Source organism: Sprattus sprattus, assembly GCF_963457725.1.
Source record: "Sprattus sprattus genome assembly, chromosome: 3".
Taxonomy (NCBI): Eukaryota; Metazoa; Chordata; class Actinopteri; order Clupeiformes; family Clupeidae; genus Sprattus; species Sprattus sprattus.
Window position 1 is genome coordinate 33,789,706 of NC_137922.1, and position 20,806 is coordinate 33,810,511.

A 20,806-nucleotide genomic window follows, 5' to 3' on the forward strand; every position below is an offset into this window, starting at 1 on the left:
CATGCCCAGCTTCCAAGCCCGAGGTTGCACATTTGAGCCTAGTGCGGGACTATGCTTGTCTAGACAAGGCAGGTTAAATTACACAGTTTTGTCAACTCCCCACACTCTCATCCAGTCTTTTCAAGTAATCAAAAATTAGGGAAACTATAAAAGCACAGTATTAGAAAGGTGATTGATTCAGTGCCCAAGGGTTATTAGTATTTCCTCTTATAAAGACCTCTTATGCTAATTTTCAATATTCATAATTAAATTTTTTGGCTTTACTACAATAGATTTACATGCTTCAATGATCCAAAAACACATGATTTTGCCTCATACTCAACATCTCTATTCTCTGTCTGAAACGCTTTGTTAGCTCCTTGCTTTAAGCCCCCCTCTTCTGGAAGAGCCCAGTGCGCTCTGATTGGTCAGCTCCACTGGGAAATAACATTTTCATTAGGCAATTAGGGATGTGTTACGAGATTACATCATCATGTTACAGAGGAAAAGGCTGGAATACCAATGAGGCGTTTCAAGCAGCTAAGAAAAGTGGTTTGCGTGGGTGAGATTTCTGGCGTGTACTTAGGGCTTTTGTACCGTTGTAGACCGTTAACAAATTGCTATATAACATAAGGGGAAACACTGAAAGCATAAGTCAAAATAGTCACAGTAGTTTACAGTAATCCACCTTTGATAAGGCTGTTGATAAGACCTATTTGGATAGCCTGATTTAGACACTCTACAAAACCCTGATTGATAAACTATCAAATATATATTGGCTAGTTTTGCAAGCTATAAACTATCAAATACCTTTTGACTAGAGTAGTATTTGCCAACCTTTTCTATTACCTGAATATTGCCCTGACTCGTGACTTTCACCAACCCAAAGCCCTCACCATAATTGTCACCTTCCCCTAAACCTCTAAGCCTAAGCCTATTTGTATTGCTGACTGTCAACCGAATGTAAACGGTTATTTTGTGGACAAAAAAATTGCCTGTGGATTCAAAGTGATACCTACATTTTTTATCAAAATAGTGTCCTCAGCCACCCTGTAACCTGACCAGGTTTAGCACTGAGTCTAGGAGATGGTGTTGTGTTTGGAGCAGGAGACCAACTGTGCCAGAGAGAAATGCTGATATCAGCGGTTATGGCTGCCTCCCGAACAGCTGGGCGAGAGTGGAGGAAAGAACACAAAAAGTTAACAAGGAAGAGCTTTGTATTGCTGTATCACACAAGGCCTGTTTTTCATGGGGTGGTGTGGTGTGGCTGAAAAAGATAGCGGGGTCATTCTTCCCACCACATTGCGGTTATCTCTCCTTGTGTGTCTGTGGAAAGTGGAGAGTGTGACATGTATTTTAATAACTTGCTGTCACACTGCTGTGCTTGTAGCGTGATCACTTCTTGTCGACCCTTCCTCACCCATTGCTCATCAGGGGGTTGTAAGGAACCGGAGTATTGTGGTGTAGGAGGCTCCGTTATGGCGGCTTGAAGAGATTGTGACACTGTGTGTATTGTGGTGTGAATTAAACAGGAAATTGGTGCTGATATGCCAAGTGTTACCGAAAAGCGGTTGTTTTAAACAATCTGAGCTTCGATTTGTGTAGAATCGCAACTGCTTGAAAAAGCATCAAGCTCTTTTTATAATGCAAAGGAACCATGAAGGGGAAGAGGCCTATAATTCTGCTTGAATGGAGGTCATTACATATTTCGTATAGGTTGAAGCTTTTGCTTTAAAGTAGATGTTATATAAACGACAGACAGAGAGGGGAAAAGAGAGAGAGGGAGAGAGAGAGAGAGAGAACTTTAAGAGGTCTTATGGGAATTTCGAAATGACCAGTATACATTTAACCACAAACCACAAGTGCTGTATCACTTTTTTCGGGTTGCGATTTCTCCCCGTGGGACCCTGCAGTGAGCGAGTGAGCCTGTGCGCTGCAACCCTGTCGTTGAGCTCCAGCTTATTTATACTCGCTGTATCTGCAATCTCAGTGATTCAGGCCCACGGATATTCCTGGCAAAGGGAGACGGCCCACGGCAGGAGTTGAATACAGACTCACTCAAACAGGAAAAGCTTTCACGCTGCTCTGTACATTTTCTGAGAAAAGATGTGTGCACTCAAAGATTTCATGGCTGAACTGTCCCTGTCTTTTGTTTGTTTAACTAAATTGTACAATTTGTTCTGTCTTCTGTGGCTTTTGTTTGTGGCCATTGGTGTCATCTGTGCTTTACCATTAACAGTGATGTGTTGTTCTGTTGAGATGTTCCTGGGTCCTGTGGCACTAACTGTAAACTAGAGTTAAAAGTCTTTTTTTTTTTAAATATGATTCTCCAACAAAAGAAGTGGAAATCTGTATGTTTTACAAGAGGCAAAGGTCACCTCATGTTGAACAGGTATGCTGACAGGAATGGCATGGTTTAATAGTCTGATAATCGAAGGTGTTGATTGGTGGAAAAACAAGACAGAAATTGGGCTGCCTCACCCGTTAAAAGTTCTGTCTCTTGTCCTGGAGAGGGAAAACTTCTCAAGACCCAGTTCCCGGTACTGAGGGTAACTATTCCTATCTACTTAGAACTAATATTTTCCTTGCAACTTCTACCTGGACCTGAATAAATACAGGTGAGCCCTCACAAGGGTGTCGTGGATAAGTTACACACAGTTCCATGTTCCATGCCTCAGAGTTTCACCCCACGCATCATGAATCAATAAATACGCTCGCATCTGCCACAGGCGGACCACCTTAAAGCCCAAGTGCTTGTGTTGTCTTCCGCCTACATTCCTGTCTCCCCCCTTATCTCTTGTGCACATCTCTTCGTCCATTTATCTCCCCTCTTTTTTTTCTCTTTACCCCCTCTTTTTTCACCACAGCTGGGCCTCTCTCTCTCTCTCTCTCTGTGAAGCCAGGCGTGAGTGGGCCAACCCAAACAAGAGACGAGGGAAGCGATTTGGGGTTTGTTAGTGCGGAGTAATTGACCACATGCTATCCAGCGCGTTAGGCGCTCTCATGTTCTCCTGCCGGGCCGAGCCGGGCCCGCCCCGCTCGAGGAGCACATCGGAGGGTGGGAGTTCCAGCTCGGAGAACTCCATTGTTTAGCCTGATGGTTTCCAGATGGATGGTGGAGGTGGGGTTTGGGGTGGTGTATGGGATGGGGGGGGGGTTGGGGGGTGGTAGCCAACCTCCCTGGGCCCTGGCTTAGCAGGAACCAGGAAGAGGTCCAGAGCCCCTTTCTGGAGCTCACTTGGGAAAAAGAAAGTGGTTAGGCTTTGCATTTGGCTTTTGAAGAAAAAAACAACAGTTTAAATAAACCAACAACAACCACTAATTGAGATCAGTTTACCCACAATCTGCTTTGGAAATGTAATTTGACAGAGCAATCAGGCTTTTGTTGTGCAAGAGCACAGTTGTTTGAAATTATGTTTTGTCTGATGCTGATGCTAGTTTGTCAGTTTGTTATGGCAGCCTTGAATTCACGCCAGTTTCGATGGCCAACCAAGATTGTTTACGCCTCTGTGTGATTCAAGGTGCGGTCTGAACAGTTATATTTGATGTGTTTATACCTTGGCATAAAACAGCCCAGTCTTTGCCCACACACATAAGCGTAGGTAAGCATCTGTATATTCGTCAGTGTTTATGTGTAAACTGAAGACAGCAGTCTTGCAGGACAAATGTATAAACACAGACCAAAATTAAACAATTCATAACATCACTTTGCAAATCAAACCCCACTGTTGATGGTGTGATGAAACAAACATAATTCTAAAAACATCACTCACGTTTGACCATGATTTGTTTCCATCTCTGTCTAGCAGCTATTGTTCACTTCAACTAAGCACGGGACACTATCATTTCCACCAACACAACTTCCTGTATTGTTCTTTAGCTTGTAACTTTGGTTTTATTTCAGCCGACGTGCCCTTTTAAGTACTTACAGATCTCAATCAGTACACTCACACACTTACATACTCATAATCTTTTGATTCCTTTGATCATGTGAACTGGAAAATGTTCCACACGTGGCCAAGCGGTGTGCCCTCTGCGCCTGGAGAGGCGGGCACTGTCTTCCTTTCTCATGTCTCGCCCCCCGTTCTCTCGTCCCCCCGGTGTTGGCAGCGGTGGAAACTATGAGGAGCGCGGTGCCCTCTCGGCCCGGTCAGGGCTCCTGTTTGTTTTGCTGCTTTCGCAGTTTCCTTCGGCAGGAAGGCTGTGCTCAGCCTTGTCCGCCTGTGTGTCACACTCTCACACATGCATGCAAAACACACCCATACACACACACACACAAACACAGACACATGCACACACACACACACACACACACACACACACACACACAAATAGAAAGACTAATGTACATTCATGCAGTAAGGACACATGCAAATGCCAACACACAGATACACACACACACACACACACACACACACACACACACACACACAAAAAGAAAGACTAATGCACATTCATGCAGCAATGAATGACACATGCAAATCCCAACACACAGATCCACACACACACTCACACACAAACACATGCACACACACACACACATAGAAAGACTGCACATTCATGCAGCAAGGACACACCCATACACACACACACACAAACACAGACACATGCACACACACACACACACACACACACACACACACACACACACACAAATAGAAAGACTAATGTACATTCATGCAGTAAGGACACATGCAAATGCCAACACACAGATACACACACACACACACACACACACACACACACACACACACACACACACAAAAAGAAAGACTAATGCACATTCATGCAGCAATGAATGACACATGCAAATGCCAACACACAGATACACACACACACACACACACACACACACACACACTCACACACACACACACACACACACACACACACACACACACACACACACACACACACACACACACACACAGAAACAGAAAGATTAACGCACATTCATGCAAATGCAAACACACACACTCAGGGTCAGTGGGAGTCTCTCCATAGCACTCCTGTGTGGCCAAGGGTTGCAACTACACAGTCGGAGTTTCAACTATGTCTAATGTCTTTAACAACCGGGGTAAAGTCATCCCAGTCCTAGTGTAACAAGTATATATACTGTATATATATATTTATTTTTAATATGTATATAGCATGAAAGATGTAGAGTAAAAAAGATGGAATGTGGCGTTGTTTGCACCACTACAAATCCGAACATTCAACTGCTGCAGAACTGGTGTGTACAAAAACACAGTGACTTCTGGATTTAATGTTATGAGCAGCAATGAACTGAAATAGATTTTTTTTTTCGCAATGTTTGTGTTGCGCAAAACATTCACAGTCCAGGAGGCGACCTCTGTGCTTGTGTAATTTACGTGGTTTAGGTGACACAGTGAACCAACAGCAGCCACAATATGATACTTTATAACATTCTCTCCTCAAATTTACCGTTATAGATCATATATATTACGTAATATATCTAAAGCGCTTTAACGCCACATCAGTTGTTCTCCAAATGGCTAAATGAACACGTTTCATTAAAGTGCTTATGGAAAGTAATTGACCCCGATCGGTGGCGTAACGTGAAGCAGATGCGGCGAGATGACTTTAATTGACGGCGGGGCCTGGGTGCTGGGGCTTTGGTGCTTTCTCGTGTTCCACCGTGTGGACCTAACCTGGCTTTGATTTCCTAACACACACACACAGACACACACACACACACACACACACACACACACATACACACATACACACACACACACACACACACACACACACACACACACACACACACACACACACACACACACATACACACACCACTCCCCCACCCATCGGGCCCAAGCACCGTAGCGCAGGCCAGCTGGGAGAGAGATGACTGCGTTTTGGAGGTATTCGTCCTATAGACCCAGGCCCTGCTCTGATTGGTGGAGCCTGCCGGGGCCCCGGCCCCCTTTGTGGCCTCGTGGGTACACAGCTGGGAAGGAGGGTGTCCAGTTCGAGCAGAACGCTTCCAAAAAATAGAGAAAGCACCCCCTCCTTTTCTTGCAGTTCTGAAAAAAAGGTGAATATTTACCATGACGGGTTATTCTGTGCCAGCCACTGTTACCTGCCAGACACTTAAAAGGGGTTGGGTTGCATTGCCTGTGTTGTGGATTGGCTGTGGCAGTGTTGGGGAAACAAATAGGGGCTTGGTGGAGATTAAAGAGAAAGAAGAGCTGTAACTCATCTGCTGAGGAGCAAATTGGACCAGTATCGCAGCTGAGTCACCTCTGAACGCTGTGTCAAAATGCAGTTATTCACCACCTTTTTCGGGAGAGGATTTTTGGCTCGCATTCTGAAGATAGTTGTTTCCACCCCCCCTCCCCCCCTCTATCTCAACCAATGACAGAAGAATGCTCCGACTGAAAAAAAGGAAAGAATGAAGAGAAAGAACGAGAGAAACCCACATACCATTCCTGATTATAAACTGCTTGACAAACATTTCCCCCTGACCACCAGCATGAGTGTTATTAATTCCTGTCATAATTCAGGCCAAGCTCGCATACACACTGGCCAGCCTCCAAAGAAACCAAATATGTCAGTCTCCTCTATTTAAAGCCCCAGCGAGAGGAGGACTCTGATGTGTTCATTAGCCGCGGAGCATCGCACTAAGTAAACACATGATCCAAACTTGACCTGGCTCGGTCGGGGTGCTGTTGGTGGGATTGGGTAACAGGGTTGGCCCAGGGGACATGCATTCACTCTTGTTTGTCTCTCGTTTGTTGCTGTAAGAGTGCTGCCTGCTTACTTCAAAGACTTCCCACGTTTGTTTAGTATGTAATTTGATATTATTTTGAAGATTGTCCTCAAGTGTTCTAATGCCCACAAACTAAATGCTCTACACTCCTGAAGATGTTCTTGTATGATAAAAACTATTAATAACTATCCCCTGAATACTAAAACTAAAAATACTTTTTATTAAATGTGCTATACAAATAAAGGTGACTTGACTTGACTTAAAATGATTTCATTGTTCATCCATTAGCTTGCCACACTGTTGAAAATGACCATAGCTATGAGGCCGTGGTAGTCTCTCGACACATGTAGGTCCCTCTTGTGTCAGATTACTTCCAGGCTTGTACAGGGCTAGTCTGCTCTGTGTAAACACCCAGTTTAGCTAATGCATAGAAACTCCCCAAACCCCTCTCCTGAGTATCTCTCAAGGCCTCACTGGAGGGGGACAAGTATTAGCAAAGGCTTCCTCTCAATGATATACAGAGTCTCGTCGAAACGTGGTAAAATGCTATCTCAGGAGGGTGTCTAACATCACAGTGAGGCATCAAGGACTGTTAGAAACAGATGGAACTGTCTGCTAAAATACCTTCAATTTGCCTCAGAACATGTTGAAGGCAACATCGAAGTATCCTCGATCCCCATAAATCTGTACAAGAGCTCCCTCGGACCAAACTCCGTAGGCGGTCGTGTTTGTATTTAAATGCAATTTGTTTAGCCTGTTTTTACTTAGATGTTCTAAAAGTTACAGAGAAGTAGACACAGAACAGTCTGATAACTTTGTTATTGTAACAAACAAATATGTCTGAGGTAATCTGTGAGGCATCTTCCAGTCAACACTTTAGCTAGCCTGATGTTGTTGCGGCCCGCTGATATCACACTTTACCGTAAATGCTACCCTAAAAGGTTGTTCAAAACAAACGAAAACTAAGAAGATGTCTACTCTTATGAGACACCTGTCTGTTGTGGCAGTGAGGCAGCAATCTTCTGTTGCCTATGCACCCAAAGACTCCCTCTAAAGAAAAACAACAGATGAGGTCAGAGACATTTCAAGAGAAAAAGGCGTTTTCTGTTTGCAAAAAAACCCCCTGCTAATCCAAAACAAAGAAAAAACACTGTAGCTTCTCCTGGTCTCGTAGAGGACAACTGTTGGTGAGGCCCTACTCATCAACTCACCGATGAGTAGCAAGCAAACAAAAGAGAAAGTGCTGGAGGAGGAGGAGGAGGAGGAGGAGAAGGAGAAGGAGAAGGAGAAGGAGAAGGAGAAGGAGAAGGACACTGAATAATATGAGTGAAGTGTAGGTTGTGTTGGCAGACGGCAGGTTGTTTTTGTTGCCTGCAACCCCGGCTCCTCTGCGAGTGGTGGGGGCTAGGCAAGTGGGGCCTGGACAGGCGGCTGGATGGCTGGCTGGCTGGCTGGCTGGCTGGCTGGAGGAGTGGAGCTGTGTGAGCTCAGAGCTCAGGACTCGGAGCAGCTGTGTGTGATTACCCTGCACATTAGTCACAGGGAGCAGCAGCTCTCCGTGACTCTGCTCCTCACGCCCAGCCTCCACAGCCCCCACCAACCCCCAACAATCTCCAGGATCTGGACTCGGTTTTGAGGGAGGAGGAGGAGGAGGAGGAAGAGGGCTGGGTTGGGTGGATGGGGTTAGCGAGGGGGGCTCCCAACTCCCAAATCACTACAACCAGGAAGAAAGGAAGGAGGCAAGGGGGAGACAAAAGCTTGCACTGGCTGACTTTGATATGCAACATGGACTCTTGACATGCCAAGATCTTAAGAGACTCCCAGAGCCTCGAACCGGGGCGGGACTGCGTGCGCCTGTGGAAAATGACTGCGACTGGTGCGGTTTGTTCTCTGAAGACTCTGACAAGGCACCTCCAGGCCCCAGCAGCAGCAGGTATCCCTCTCTGGGGTTCTCCTGATGGGGGATGAAAAGAGGTCCTCCCAATGGGAACCATGTGGGTTCTGGGCCTGCCTCGGGCTCAGATGGGCTTTGTCTAACATACTGTTTTGCTCAGTCTTGATATTTTGCGGCGTAAAAATCTATGGAGGGGATATTTGTTTTAGTATCGAGTTACAGGGAGATTTACCTTTCACTTCAGTCCTTCAGCAGTTACATCACTCAGTTTGTGTACTCAGCCCTGGAGGGTACAGTGGCACCTCCTTCCAGTGTCTCTCCGGCCACCTCACGGTCTCTTTTGCTGGCGTTGAACTCAGCTTAGATCTTGGGTTCTGTAAGCAGGGATTTGTTGAGGTTTTTATAATTATTAGGAACACAAACATAATACTGACACACAAAAATGACCAGTGTTGCGTTTCCTCCCTTGAGTAAGTTAGCTCTTAAGCTGTACCTTAAAGAAGCATTCCGGATCAATTGCTATTCACTAACGATATGCTAGCGGCTAAAACTAACCAAATCTCTTGAAATGTGCTGACTTTGACATTATGACAAACTAGTTACTCAACAACTGTCCTAACACAGTCAAACATCAAGCAAGTGCAACACAAGACAAAGCAAGATGGCAAATAAGCTACTTACTAGTTCGGCAGACAGTAGAAAGCCAGGCGGCGTCAGGCAATCCTACATTTAGCAGTTATCAGCCTATGGACCCTGGTATGGCAATGGCACGGAGGCGATTCTCCATATTAAAAGTCATTGTAGCGCCCCAATTTTTTTCAAGCTGTTATTTAAAGGTAAAACTGCTTATCCTAACCCTTATCCTGAAGTATAATTGTTGCATTCTGTTACTTTAACGTTTCCAGGTGTTTCTCAGAACATCCTTAGCTAAGGTATACCCTCTCTCAGAGATACTTTCGTAAGGTTTGTCTGGACGACTATTTGCTGTACTTTGAGAGTACAGTGTGTAGGATTCAGGATTTAGGATACATTAGCATAAATGGAATATAGTATTCATAATTATGCTTTCATTACTGCTTAATCACCTGTAATTATAAATCATTGCGTTGACTAAGCTTAGAATGAGCCCTTCATATCTACATAGGGAGTGGGTCCTCTCCCACGTGGTCCCTTATGTTGCACCGCCTGTAGGTTATCCTACATGCTTGGAAAGGGAGGAGTGACGGAGGGGTATTCAGTTGGTTGCCATCTGCAAACTCTCCACAAGATGCCACTAAATCCTACACGATGCACCTTTAACAGTTATCGAATAAAACAAATGTTTTAGAGCCTAAAAAGGTGTCTGTGAATCTGACGTAAGTCCAAGATCAGAATCATAATCAGAATTATTTTTAATGACCAAGTATATTTACACATACAGGAAATGTACTGTAGTGTCTGGTATGTGTATGTGTTGCATTACATTTTGTGCTTCATTACATCAAAATGAAAAAAACATAGGTATACATTAATTAGCCGCTCATTTTGAATCCCTTGTGAATACAAATCTTTGAGTAACCCCTTACGTACAAGCGTCCTCATTTGGTAACTTTTCATTTTGACTTGCATAGTATTTCTTGTTGATTTATTAGTATTTCTTTCCAGTGGCAAAGCCAGCAATATTAATGTGGGCCCGCCTGTGGGATAAAAGGTTGTGACGACTGCAATAGTCTACTTACTGAACATCTGCAGCATTGAAAATGCAACTACATCGCCTCAGATTTTCTATTAGCAATGGTAACCACACAACCGTAAGACGGCCACAAAGCTAGACGGCTCTTTTATGACAGCCCTTGTCTCTTTCTTGATGCTTGGAGTCAGAGAGAGTTAGGTTTCAGCTCCTAGTGACCCGCCCATTAGCAAATTATGGCTATTCATATGATAAGGTCATGGTAATTCAGTGATTGCTATTGGGTCATGATGTGGCAAGAAAACCTTTGGGGGGTAGAGGGCCACAAAGATATTCCATGGCCATTACGTAATGATTCTCACTGACACTGACTTTCGTTTCACTTCTTCCCTGTTATCACTTGCGGAAATGTTTGACGCATACGTTTCATACGTCATTTTCTACAGAAACAGAAACTTAAACTACCAAACAGAAACGTATAAGAACTGATTGAGGTCTCACACCAAATCACAGATTCTTGAAGACACAGGAAGGCACTTCTGTATGGAAATAATCTAACTAACAATGCGCAACAAACAGAACCTAAACGTATGCATGACTTTATTTCTTCAGGTGTCAAAACTTTAACTTTTGGTCATCAGTAATATGACGAATGTATAGAATGTGTATGTCTGTACAACTAAATATATTATTTTTTTGGCAAAGAACATTTTGAAAACAGTAAAGAGAAAGTTAAATGACCACATTTATTAATGACCGTTTTTATTAGTGGAACACTGGAACAGAAACTGATCTTAGATGGTTCGACTGGGGCAGAATGAACTTGTCACTCTCTGAAATCCACACTATTAGGTATAATTCGACTCTGTTGCTTTGATACTTGGTGTATAACTTTTACTCCCAGGGGGGAATATGAAACATAATCGCCATAACTAATCATGTCCAAATTACATTACTATAACTCTATTATTTTAAACTATGTTTGTAATATAGAACACTTCTCTACTCCTTTTTTTCTCTCTCTTTCTCTCTCTCTCTCTTTCTCCAGGCTCGACCAAAAGGAGAGGGCCTGACACCGTACCAGGGGAAGAAGCGATGCTTCGGAGAGTACAAGTGCCCCAAATGCAAGAGGAAGTGGATGAGTGGCAACTCTTGGGCCAACATGGGACAGGAGTGCATCAAGTGCCACATCAACGTTTACCCTCACAAGCAGGTATGTGTTGGCATAGGCTTAACGATGCTTAACGACAGGAATTAAAATGACCAGCACTCAGACAGACAGGATGATGCTCTGACATTAGTGGTGACACTGAGCCAATAACAGCAGTGTATTGAAAAATGGGATACATGAAGAGGTTAAAGAAGTTCTTGTGTTGTACATGTGGCGTACACACTTGAAGTGTATACATTTGGGAATTTTAAGCCAATTTTCAAGAGCTTCAGTTTAAGTGTTGTGTTGGTACATTGTTTAGTTTGGTCTGAGCTGATTTCAACAGCAGAGCAAATGATTTGCTTACTTGCATGGTTGCTCTCTCCAGAGACCTCTGCCAGAGCGCTTGTTCTGTTCTTAATTGCACAGCGGAGCAATGTTGGATGGGGGTTCTGTGCGTTTAGGACACTTCAAATGCTATGACATCATCCCTCATTTCAAGTCGCTGTAGGCATCTATAATCAGCCCAAGAAACAGACTGGTACATTTGGTGCTGCCTGCAAACAATTACACGGAGCCAGGCACCATTGGCACGCTATCTGTCAAGGAAAATAGTGGACCTCTTTGAGCAAAAAAAAAACATATATTGTGAATGCTGCCATTACCCCCCTATTCTATTCAAATCAGGCATGTTCCATGTTTCCACGAGCAACGATGGACCGCCTTGCAAGGAAACATCTGTGGACATGCATAGCCTTTGCAACTTAAAAGCTTTTTTCCCTTTCATAAGCTTATTTGAAACATGAGCTGTCATTATTAGTATCCTGGATAGCACCCATATTTCCACTGATGTGTAACACATGAGATACCACTTGGTGCCACGCCAAAGCGTTCAAATTGTTTGTCACTAATACAGAAACGTCATCAAAAACGCTGTAATATGGACAAGCTGTAAAAGCTGCAAGCTAAATGTCCAGAGGGAGGATGACTCCGTATAGATATGCTGTCTTCCATCTCATATCTAACTATGTTGGTGTGAGGTAACCCGCCTTGAATGAGCTTCGTGGCAAGTTCAGCGTTGTACTGTGGCCAAGGCTTTCTGTGGCTGAGAGTGTCACTCACCACTTCAACAGTAGGGTCCACAAAGAGCTATTAGGCGTCGTTTTGAAAACGGATAGCACAAACAGACGTCTGCAAAGGCTTAAATCCTTCTTCATTAGTCAGACGTACTCAGACAATTAGTTAGACAAACTTGCACACAAAAGGCAAAATGTCAGTTCGCTGTTGTGTCTTTAGTGAGCATGCTTAGGGGAGAATCACTGTTTATATGACCCTCTGGTGAACCAGGTCTCGTAGATTAATTGTATATACAGAGAATCTGGAAAGAGGAGTGACCAAGACCTCAAGGCTATAAAACCTTCAGTCACAGCAGGGTTTGAGGATCGCATCAGTGTTACTCGGCCAGCCAAAGCCTGGTGATCAGTGCAGATGTTTGACCTGGCCCCCATCCCCCCCACCCCGCCCCATCCTAGTCAGGGGGGAAGACCAAGGTCGCTCTGGCTTAACAACCCTCCATGAATCTCTCAGATGTAGACTGAGATTAAACCCTTTTATGTCTTATCTCTTTTTTTGTGGATGGGGTAGCAACAGCAGGTGGCATTGAAAAAAAAAAAAAAACAGATTAGATAAGTGTTTTATTTGTATGATATCAAGTAGTCTGATCTGAATGTGGCATGTAAAAGATAATGTGCTCGTTGCAGTAGTCGGTGTGAAAGGTTCTCTTTTTAATATTTATCATCATTCTGTCATTATCATTATTATTATTTGTAGTAGTAGTATCAGCAATAACAATTCGATACCAGTACTGATGTTAACTTTATCTCCGTTTCTCTACATCAGCGGCCGTTAGAGAAGCCTGATGGACTGGATGTGTCGGACCAGAGCAAGGAGCATCCTCAGCACCTGTGTGAGAAGTGCAAGGTCCTGGGCTACTACTGCCGCAGGGTGCAGTGATCCCTGCATGACCAACCTCTACCCCAAGGCAACAATGACCGTTTACTCACCTAAGTGCTCAAAGGGATAATGGTGATTCAGTGTGAACACTTGTTAATTCAGCTTTAGTGCATCACGTTGACCTGTGTGCAGTGTGTGTGTGATGTGAATGACTGACCGTTTCTGCACAAATGGTGGTAGCACTACCCCCCCCTCCCGGCCCGCCCCCAACACACACACACATCTACAAACACACACACACACCTACAAACACATACACACACATACACACACACACACACACACACACACACACACACACACACACACTAACACAAACCCCAAGCAGTTAGAATGAAGTAGGCCATGATACAGTGTTTTCTTACTTATTTTGTTTACAAGATCACTCCTTCCTTTTCTCCCTAACCTAGTCAAGGTGAATGCCATGTATACATTACTAGACTGCGTCACATGATGCCTTCACACAGACATTGGGGCAGTAGCACATCTTTTCGACTGTGAATCCACAAAGGGAGAATGATGCAGAATCTGTCTCCTCTGTACACATTACACAGATATTTATTAAGTGGTCTCATTTTGCGCTTAAGACCTTTGTTTTGTGCAATTGCATTGATTTTAACCGTATGTATATCTATTTTAACCATCTAAATAGGTGATTGATACGTTTGTGGCCGAAGGTAGAAGGAGAAGAGTTATACGGCTGTCGTTACATGCACATGCAGCTCCACGCTTTGAGTAATTATGTTGAAAGTTTCAACTTAATAACTTTTGTGGTATTTCTGTTTCAGGTCATTGAAAATGACAAGTCAGCACTGTCTGAGAATTTGGACATCGGCCTTTGTGCAGTCATTTGCTAACTTTGTCTCAAGGGCTCATCACCCAAGGAGGTCTGTGAGAACATGATGCCCCTTCTTACAGCTGTTAGGTGAAAATTCACCCTTGTTACCTCAGTACTCTGGAGTTACGTATAAGTATATTTATAGGACAAACAACAATTGCAATCGGGCTCACTCCCAGCACAAGGCTGAAAGTGAAGCCCTCATGAATCGCACAAGGTTTTTATTATACAAGGCACTTGATTCATATATTCTGAAGTCATTAACAGTGTTTCGTAATGATCTCCATTAATGGTGAAGTGAGCTCCTTGGGTGATGAGCAAGTTAGCAGACGGCTGCACGAAGGCCAATGTTGTCCATTTTAATCAGACAGTGCTGACTTTGTCCATTTTCAAAGATCTTAAACGGAAAAGTTATTAACTTCAAACTTTCTGCAATCACTCAAAAGAGTTGAACAGAACATGCATGTAATGACAGCTGTTAAACTCATCTGCTTCTACCTAAGGCCACAAACGTATCAATCACCCCTCGCAGGTCTTTAGAAACTACTGTAGATTGAAGACTTTGTAGGCTGGGCAAATTATATAGGGTACTTTAAACTTAAGAAATTCGATATACTCTCCTGGAGTACCCAGAGGCTTTCAGATATCATATTTGTATGTTTGTATCCCTTTCTTAAACATACAGTGATCTTAGTATAGAAAACATAATCACATGTTCTTGTGCAATATTCCTAAGGGTTGCTAAGGTAACTCGTAAGGCAAGCCAGCCGCAGAACAAAAATAGTGTGCATTTAAATGTGAATTTTTTTTTGTCTGTTTTCCCAAAGATGAAAGCATAGCAATATTCAACATTAGTAAATCTCCTTTATTGTAAAGGCGAAACAAGAAGCACTCAAGTTCCCTTTATCGTTAGAAAATAATAGTCGTTTGGGATGTTTCGGTGGAGTAAACTTAAAACCTCCAATCAACACACTACTCATTCTTTCCTCATAAACAAGTGGTATTTCAACATAAATACAAGGTCGAACCACTCTCTCATACACGCATCCTGAGCGAAATAACCTGTCTTCTTCATGGTATTTTGGTCTTTTACCAAAACAAGACTTCCCGCATACTGATTGTGCGTGCATCACTGGCATTGTGTTAAACCTGGTAAACCGTTCTAATATAGCCTCGTCCTCATCCAGCTTTAGCAGATCTATGCAAGGTAAGCTTCCTTTATTACTTCATCTGTGGGCCAGCCCAATCCCCATGCCCTCCCAAAAAAAGAGTGGAACATATCTAGGAGTCGTCCTTAGTGTTGTGTTTAATTTCGTTATACTTAAATATGATGGAAATCGACCTGTTCTTCTTGAGATTTGAATGAGGCCATTAAAGCATTCATCTGTCTCTGTGACACAAAAAGTATCTTATTAGTAGCGCATATACTTGACTATTGATTAGTGTTATGTACCAAAATCAAGCTGTATATTTTTTTTAATGAACAAAGTATTGGCATTTTCTGAACAATGATAGGAAGGATATCCGATTGTACCCTAGTTAAGGTGGTATTGCACGTCTGTATATATTCGATACCTGCCATTTAAGGCATTTTGTATTCATAAATAGTTTTAAAGCTTGCTTGTTTGGTTGTCGAGTTACCAGGAACATGGGAGTTTGAAGTATCTCACAATCTGGGAGTTAATTCCTGCAGGAAATATTTATAAGGATTTTGTTTTACACCAATTGTATCTGTATAAAATATGCTACAGTACATTATGATGTGAAGTCTAGATGTCTACAAAAATGGTATACACATCTGTCACTCATTCTTTGGACCTGGCATTGTTTTGTTTTGATTTCCTTAAGAGTATATGATCAGTATTAGGTAACCAGTTTGTGTTCCAAGTGCCTGTGTTTAGTAAAATATGTATGTGTGTATTTTGAAAAAAATATATAATCATATGTAATATTTCTAAACAAATTCATTGGAGTTTATTTTGTATTCTTTTTTTTATTAATCTGATCAGAGGTTAATGACTACGCATTGATGAGCAATACCTTGTTGTATAAAATGAATATTACATTGTCTTAACATTATCAGGGAAAGCATTTTACCAGACAACACGTTTGTATGTCATGCATGCAATGGTATTTCTAGCATTATATCCCATTTATGGTTATCTTACATTTGTGTCTATAGAGGATGTTTATGGTGAGAAAAGGGAATATACATATTAACTCAAAACATTATAACTAGTTTGACCATAAAGCTGTATCTTTCCTGCCAATGTACTGTAAAAACCAAACGTGTTCATACTGAATATTAACCATAATTACGCTCTTTGACTGTTAGGATAGCACTAAATAATAAACGTCCATATCCGTAAGGAATGTCAGCGATGAGGAATGAACTACAGCTAATGCCAAAGTTTCTGTGTTGTAATCCTTTTCACCTTTTGTCATGTTTATGTTTGCAATGTCTGCAAAGACATGGGCGGAACTCACAAGTCTGTGATATTGGGAAACAAATTAAAAAGACTAAAAATAATCCAGATGATGAAACACCAGCCACACTGAGCTCATCCCCAGTGGGCAAATCTACTTGAGACAAGTTCAGGAGGAACGTGTCAAACCATGGACATGATCACACTGACAAGAAGGTTTCAAGGAGTGTTGACGATTCTGTGAAGGTTTCTTTTTTGTTTATTTTTGGAGAACTCATTAATGCCTATGTACAAAGGTGGGATGAAGAGAATGAAGCAGGATTGATAAATGTGCCTGAAATGTGTCTTTTTTTTATATAGATGACCTGAAGGCTGATGAAATAATCAACGTGACAAAATAAAACGTTTTTTTTTTGTTTTTTTGTTGGAAAACTTTGTGCGAGACCTCTCTTTCTTTTCCCTTATTAAAAAACACTATAGGCCTCACCCTATCTGATTTCTTCCATTTCTCCTGAGGCCTCACACAGTGGCAACAAACACTCTGCCCACGGATCAGAGAAAAAGTAACTGCATTTGATGGCGGCTCACAGTGCACACAGATTCCATGCCACATTATGGCATGTGTGGCTCTGAATACCTTGAAAACGTCATTCCTTTAATAGCCTCCCAAGGTACTGGGTTGTCTTAATCCATTGCTGTTTGTATCAGGTAGCTGTTAACCTAGGGTGAAAGCACAATCGACACCGACAGGCACATCAAAAGAAACCCAAGCCAGGAATGTGTTGAGCTAGATGGTGGGGGGAAGTTCAAAAACAGATGACGAAAAATCAGCACCACTTGTATGACTTTATTTCAATTTGTATCCGCCGTTTTACTCATTCAAAAGCAAACTCACACCCTCACATTCCAGTACCCCTTTGGTCGAAAATTACGAGGTAAACGCTGACGCACACACACACACACACACACACACACACACACACACAATCAAGTGTGTTGGAGATTCCAGACAGAAATCATTTTGGACCAATCACAGCTTTCAAAACGGCTCTGCCCCCCCGCCCTTAAAGACGGGCTTGACAAACGAGCCTCTCAGCACAGCGTGGTCGACTAAAAAAAGAACAACAACCAACATTAGAGAAAAAAAATCCTCGCCTTGACGTCCTCACCACCCCACCACCTCCGACTGTCTTCACAATGGGCTCATTTTCAGACATTCACAGTATGTGTTGGCGGTGGCCATGGGTGCCAGAGAGCTGGAGGTCTAGAGCTCGCCACATTCGGTGATGGTGATCCGCTTGGAGGTGCGCCCGGAACGAGAGCCAAGGGCCTCCACTTTCTCCACCACCTCTATGCCCTCCTTCACGCTGCCAAACACAACATGCTTGCCATCCAACCTGGAACAAGACAGAAACACACACACACACACACACACACACACACACACACACACACAGGGAGCCAGGTTTATTTCACAGATGGGATGAACTCACTCACTACTTCTCTCTCTATCTCACTCTCTTTCTATTTCACTCTCTATCTCACACTCTTTCCATCTCACTCTCTCCTTCTCTCTCTTTTACGCATACACACACACACACAAATGCACACCCAGCAGTTCTTGTCCCTCACACCACTCTTATGTGAACGAGCACCCCCCTGCCCCCCCCCCCCCCCCCCCCCCCCCCAAAACACACACACAAACACCTAAATCAAAGGGAGTATCCATGACCCTGAGCTGTCTTGCACTCACCACTCTGTTTTGGCTGTGCAAATGAAGAATTGAGAGCCGTTTGTGTTGGGCCCAGAATTGGCCATAGACAAGATCCCTGAAAAGCATCAACACTCAGGTTCAGGACAGAGAGAAAATACTCCTGCATTACTCACAAAACACCTCTCTCTAACCATGCAGCTTTACTATCTCATCAGCGGAAAAATGCATTGTAGCCAAGTACTGATTGTTAAGGTATATATACAGGTCGAACAAAGACATATAATACAATCCTGATACACAACCATTCTGATCTTATCTGAGCCGATTAGATCATTCAGAGGCCCATTCCCAGGTGTAATAGGATGCTTTTAGAATGTGAAGAACGAGTAATTATATTAGTTAACTGACTCCTTTTGGCTTTTTAAAGTGGGTCATGCCTATCTGGCAAACAAAAAAAAAGTTTGGCATCCTCGCATTCATAGCTGAATGTCGCCATCTGGTGGAGAAATCATCCACCATCCTGTTCAAGAGGATTAAAAACCTCCTAATTATCTTGTCCCACATATAATATGGCTTTTTTAACACTGCAAAGGTTGATGCACAGTTGTAGGCTTTAAGCCTGTATACAACTTCTCGAAAGACCTTGTTTCACCAACCAAAATAAGTGACTTGTATACATTGATAGCTGCATTTACACCAGAAGTCCAAACCTGACTATTGAAGCACTGTGCCAACTGGTAGAGCAAACAAACACTTTGAGATTGGACTGGAGATGTGATCAGTTTCTGGAGACAACCAAAAGGGGTTGTTGTTTGAGTACAAGTTGGACAATGAGGGCGTTAAGTGCATTTCACATCAATAAAGGGCCAAGCTCAAAGCATATCGCAACACGCTGCTTCAGAATCACAGACTGGACCTTTAAGTTCTAGGCTAAATTTCTCTCTCCTTGATGTGCAATCATTGTGTGCAATTACTTCAAACAACCTGCGGAATAACACATTTAACAATAACTATATCAACATCTCTACAATACTATCTGTAAGGAGAACACATATAGATTATGATGGGGATGACAATCATGACTTACCAGGCCCAGTATGCGTCAGTTTGAAGTTCTCATCTGGGAACGACCGTCCATATATGGACTTTCCCCCAGTGCCGTTGTGGTTGGTGAAGTCTCCTCCCTTGAAGATTGAATGTCAAGGATTATTAGCAACACCACTAGGGCATCAAAGGCTTCCAGTGGGAAATACAACAAAGATATGATGCATGCTTGGTCTTGTTTAACGGCTGTGAAAATATGTGCTGCAAATCCAAGATAGCGTCTACATAGGCTCATATGTTGTGAAGGACACAGGACACATTGACACATATAGACTGTACCTGGACCATGAATTGAGGAATGACTCGATGGAAAATTGATCCCTTGAAACCGAATCCTTTGTCTCCTGTACACAGGGCACGGAAGTTCTCTGAGGGGAAATGCAAACAAATGTGTTAATGGTGCAAGTTGTGACTGGATGTTGACTAACTAGGTTTTGGCTCTGACTCATAACGTTTTGATGTGACATTTGTGACAAGCAACTTTGACCACTAATAGCCTACATATAGAAGCTATTAATGTGGTTTTGGTCAGTCATAATAATACATGTTAATAATCCATGAGACATGCCATAACGTGAACTTTAAACTACTACAAATATCCAATATGCAATTTCGACCTCCATGGTATATTCCTCCCTTAATAACAATTAAATATGTATTTAAGACGCACATGGAAACCAATATAGACATAGGAAAGGATTGCCTACCTGCAGTTTTTGGCACCACGTCGGCTCGCAACTGCAAAAATTGAAGTAATGACACAATTATATATCGTGCATTTAACGCCCAAGCTTAGCTGCTGTTTTCCACTTTTGGACCTCAAATTAGAGGTCAAGTTATGTCTCACCAGTGATTCGGCATTCGCCTACTTAAAAAGTTGTTTGAAAGTATAAACATGCATGAAAATACGTTATATGGAGTGTACAAATAGAAGTATCCTTGCATTCCAATATTATGATCAAGAACAAGTGCTAGCCAGTAGCCGCGTGTCAATCACCATAGTGCCAATCATTGACAATTCATTCTTACCTCGAAGGTTACTCTTCCAAGAGGTTGGTTGTCTGCAGCAATGTCAAAGTAGACGACTGGGTTTGCTGGCGGACCAGTCGTAAACATTCTAGTGGCGGTGAACGCCAATGAACAAATTCTGAATCGTGGAATAAGCATTTTTATATCTTGGTGTTGAACTTCACTTCACAGAATCAGTCAACCCCGACAAACCAAACTACAGCGTTACAAAACGATAAACATGTCACGTGTTTTTCTTTCCGGCTCCAAAAAGG

The 20,806-nt window shown here is 42.8% G+C and overlaps 2 protein-coding genes across 2 annotated transcripts in view; one reads left to right on the forward strand and one right to left on the reverse strand.

Annotated features, from left to right (window-relative positions):
* LOC308362140 (zinc finger CCHC domain-containing protein 24-like) overlaps nucleotides 1–16,069 on the forward strand; it is a 28,996-nt gene extending 12,927 nt beyond the window's left edge. Inside the window, exons 3-4 of the mRNA XM_080834670.1 lie at nucleotides 11,327–11,491; nucleotides 13,328–16,069. Of these exons, the coding sequence (XP_080690796.1) occupies nucleotides 11,327–11,491; nucleotides 13,328–13,441 (279 nt within the window). The 3' untranslated portion in view covers nucleotides 13,442–16,069. The remainder of the gene's footprint in view (nucleotides 1–11,326; nucleotides 11,492–13,327) is intronic.
* Nucleotides 16,070–17,532: 1,463 nt separating this feature from the next.
* On the reverse strand, nucleotides 17,533–20,789 carry LOC308362141 (peptidyl-prolyl cis-trans isomerase A-like). The gene is made up of 6 exons (XM_080834671.1): nucleotides 20,553–20,789; nucleotides 20,231–20,261; nucleotides 19,803–19,891; nucleotides 19,507–19,603; nucleotides 18,459–18,534; nucleotides 17,533–18,102 (listed from the first exon to the last, which is right to left on the reverse strand). Exons 1-6 carry the CDS (start codon nucleotides 20,688–20,690, stop codon nucleotides 17,970–17,972), a joined length of 564 nt encoding a protein of 187 aa, XP_080690797.1. The 5' UTR covers nucleotides 20,691–20,789; the 3' UTR covers nucleotides 17,533–17,969.
* Between the last annotated feature and the right edge of the window lie 17 nt (nucleotides 20,790–20,806).

Bases quoted from the DNA above. Each gene is read 5' to 3' on its own strand.
- LOC308362141 (XM_080834671.1), bottom strand. From the start codon at position 20,690: ATGCTTATTCCACGATTCAGAATTTGTTCATTGGCGTTCACCGCCACT. The intron at 19,604-19,802 runs GTACAGTCTATA...TCAATCTTCAAG, and splicing joins TTCCTCAATTCATGGTCCAG to GGAGGAGACTTCACCAACCA. The intron at 18,103-18,458 runs GTGAGTGCAAGA...GTCTTGTTCCAG, and splicing joins TGCACAGCCAAAACAGAGTG to GTTGGATGGCAAGCATGTTG.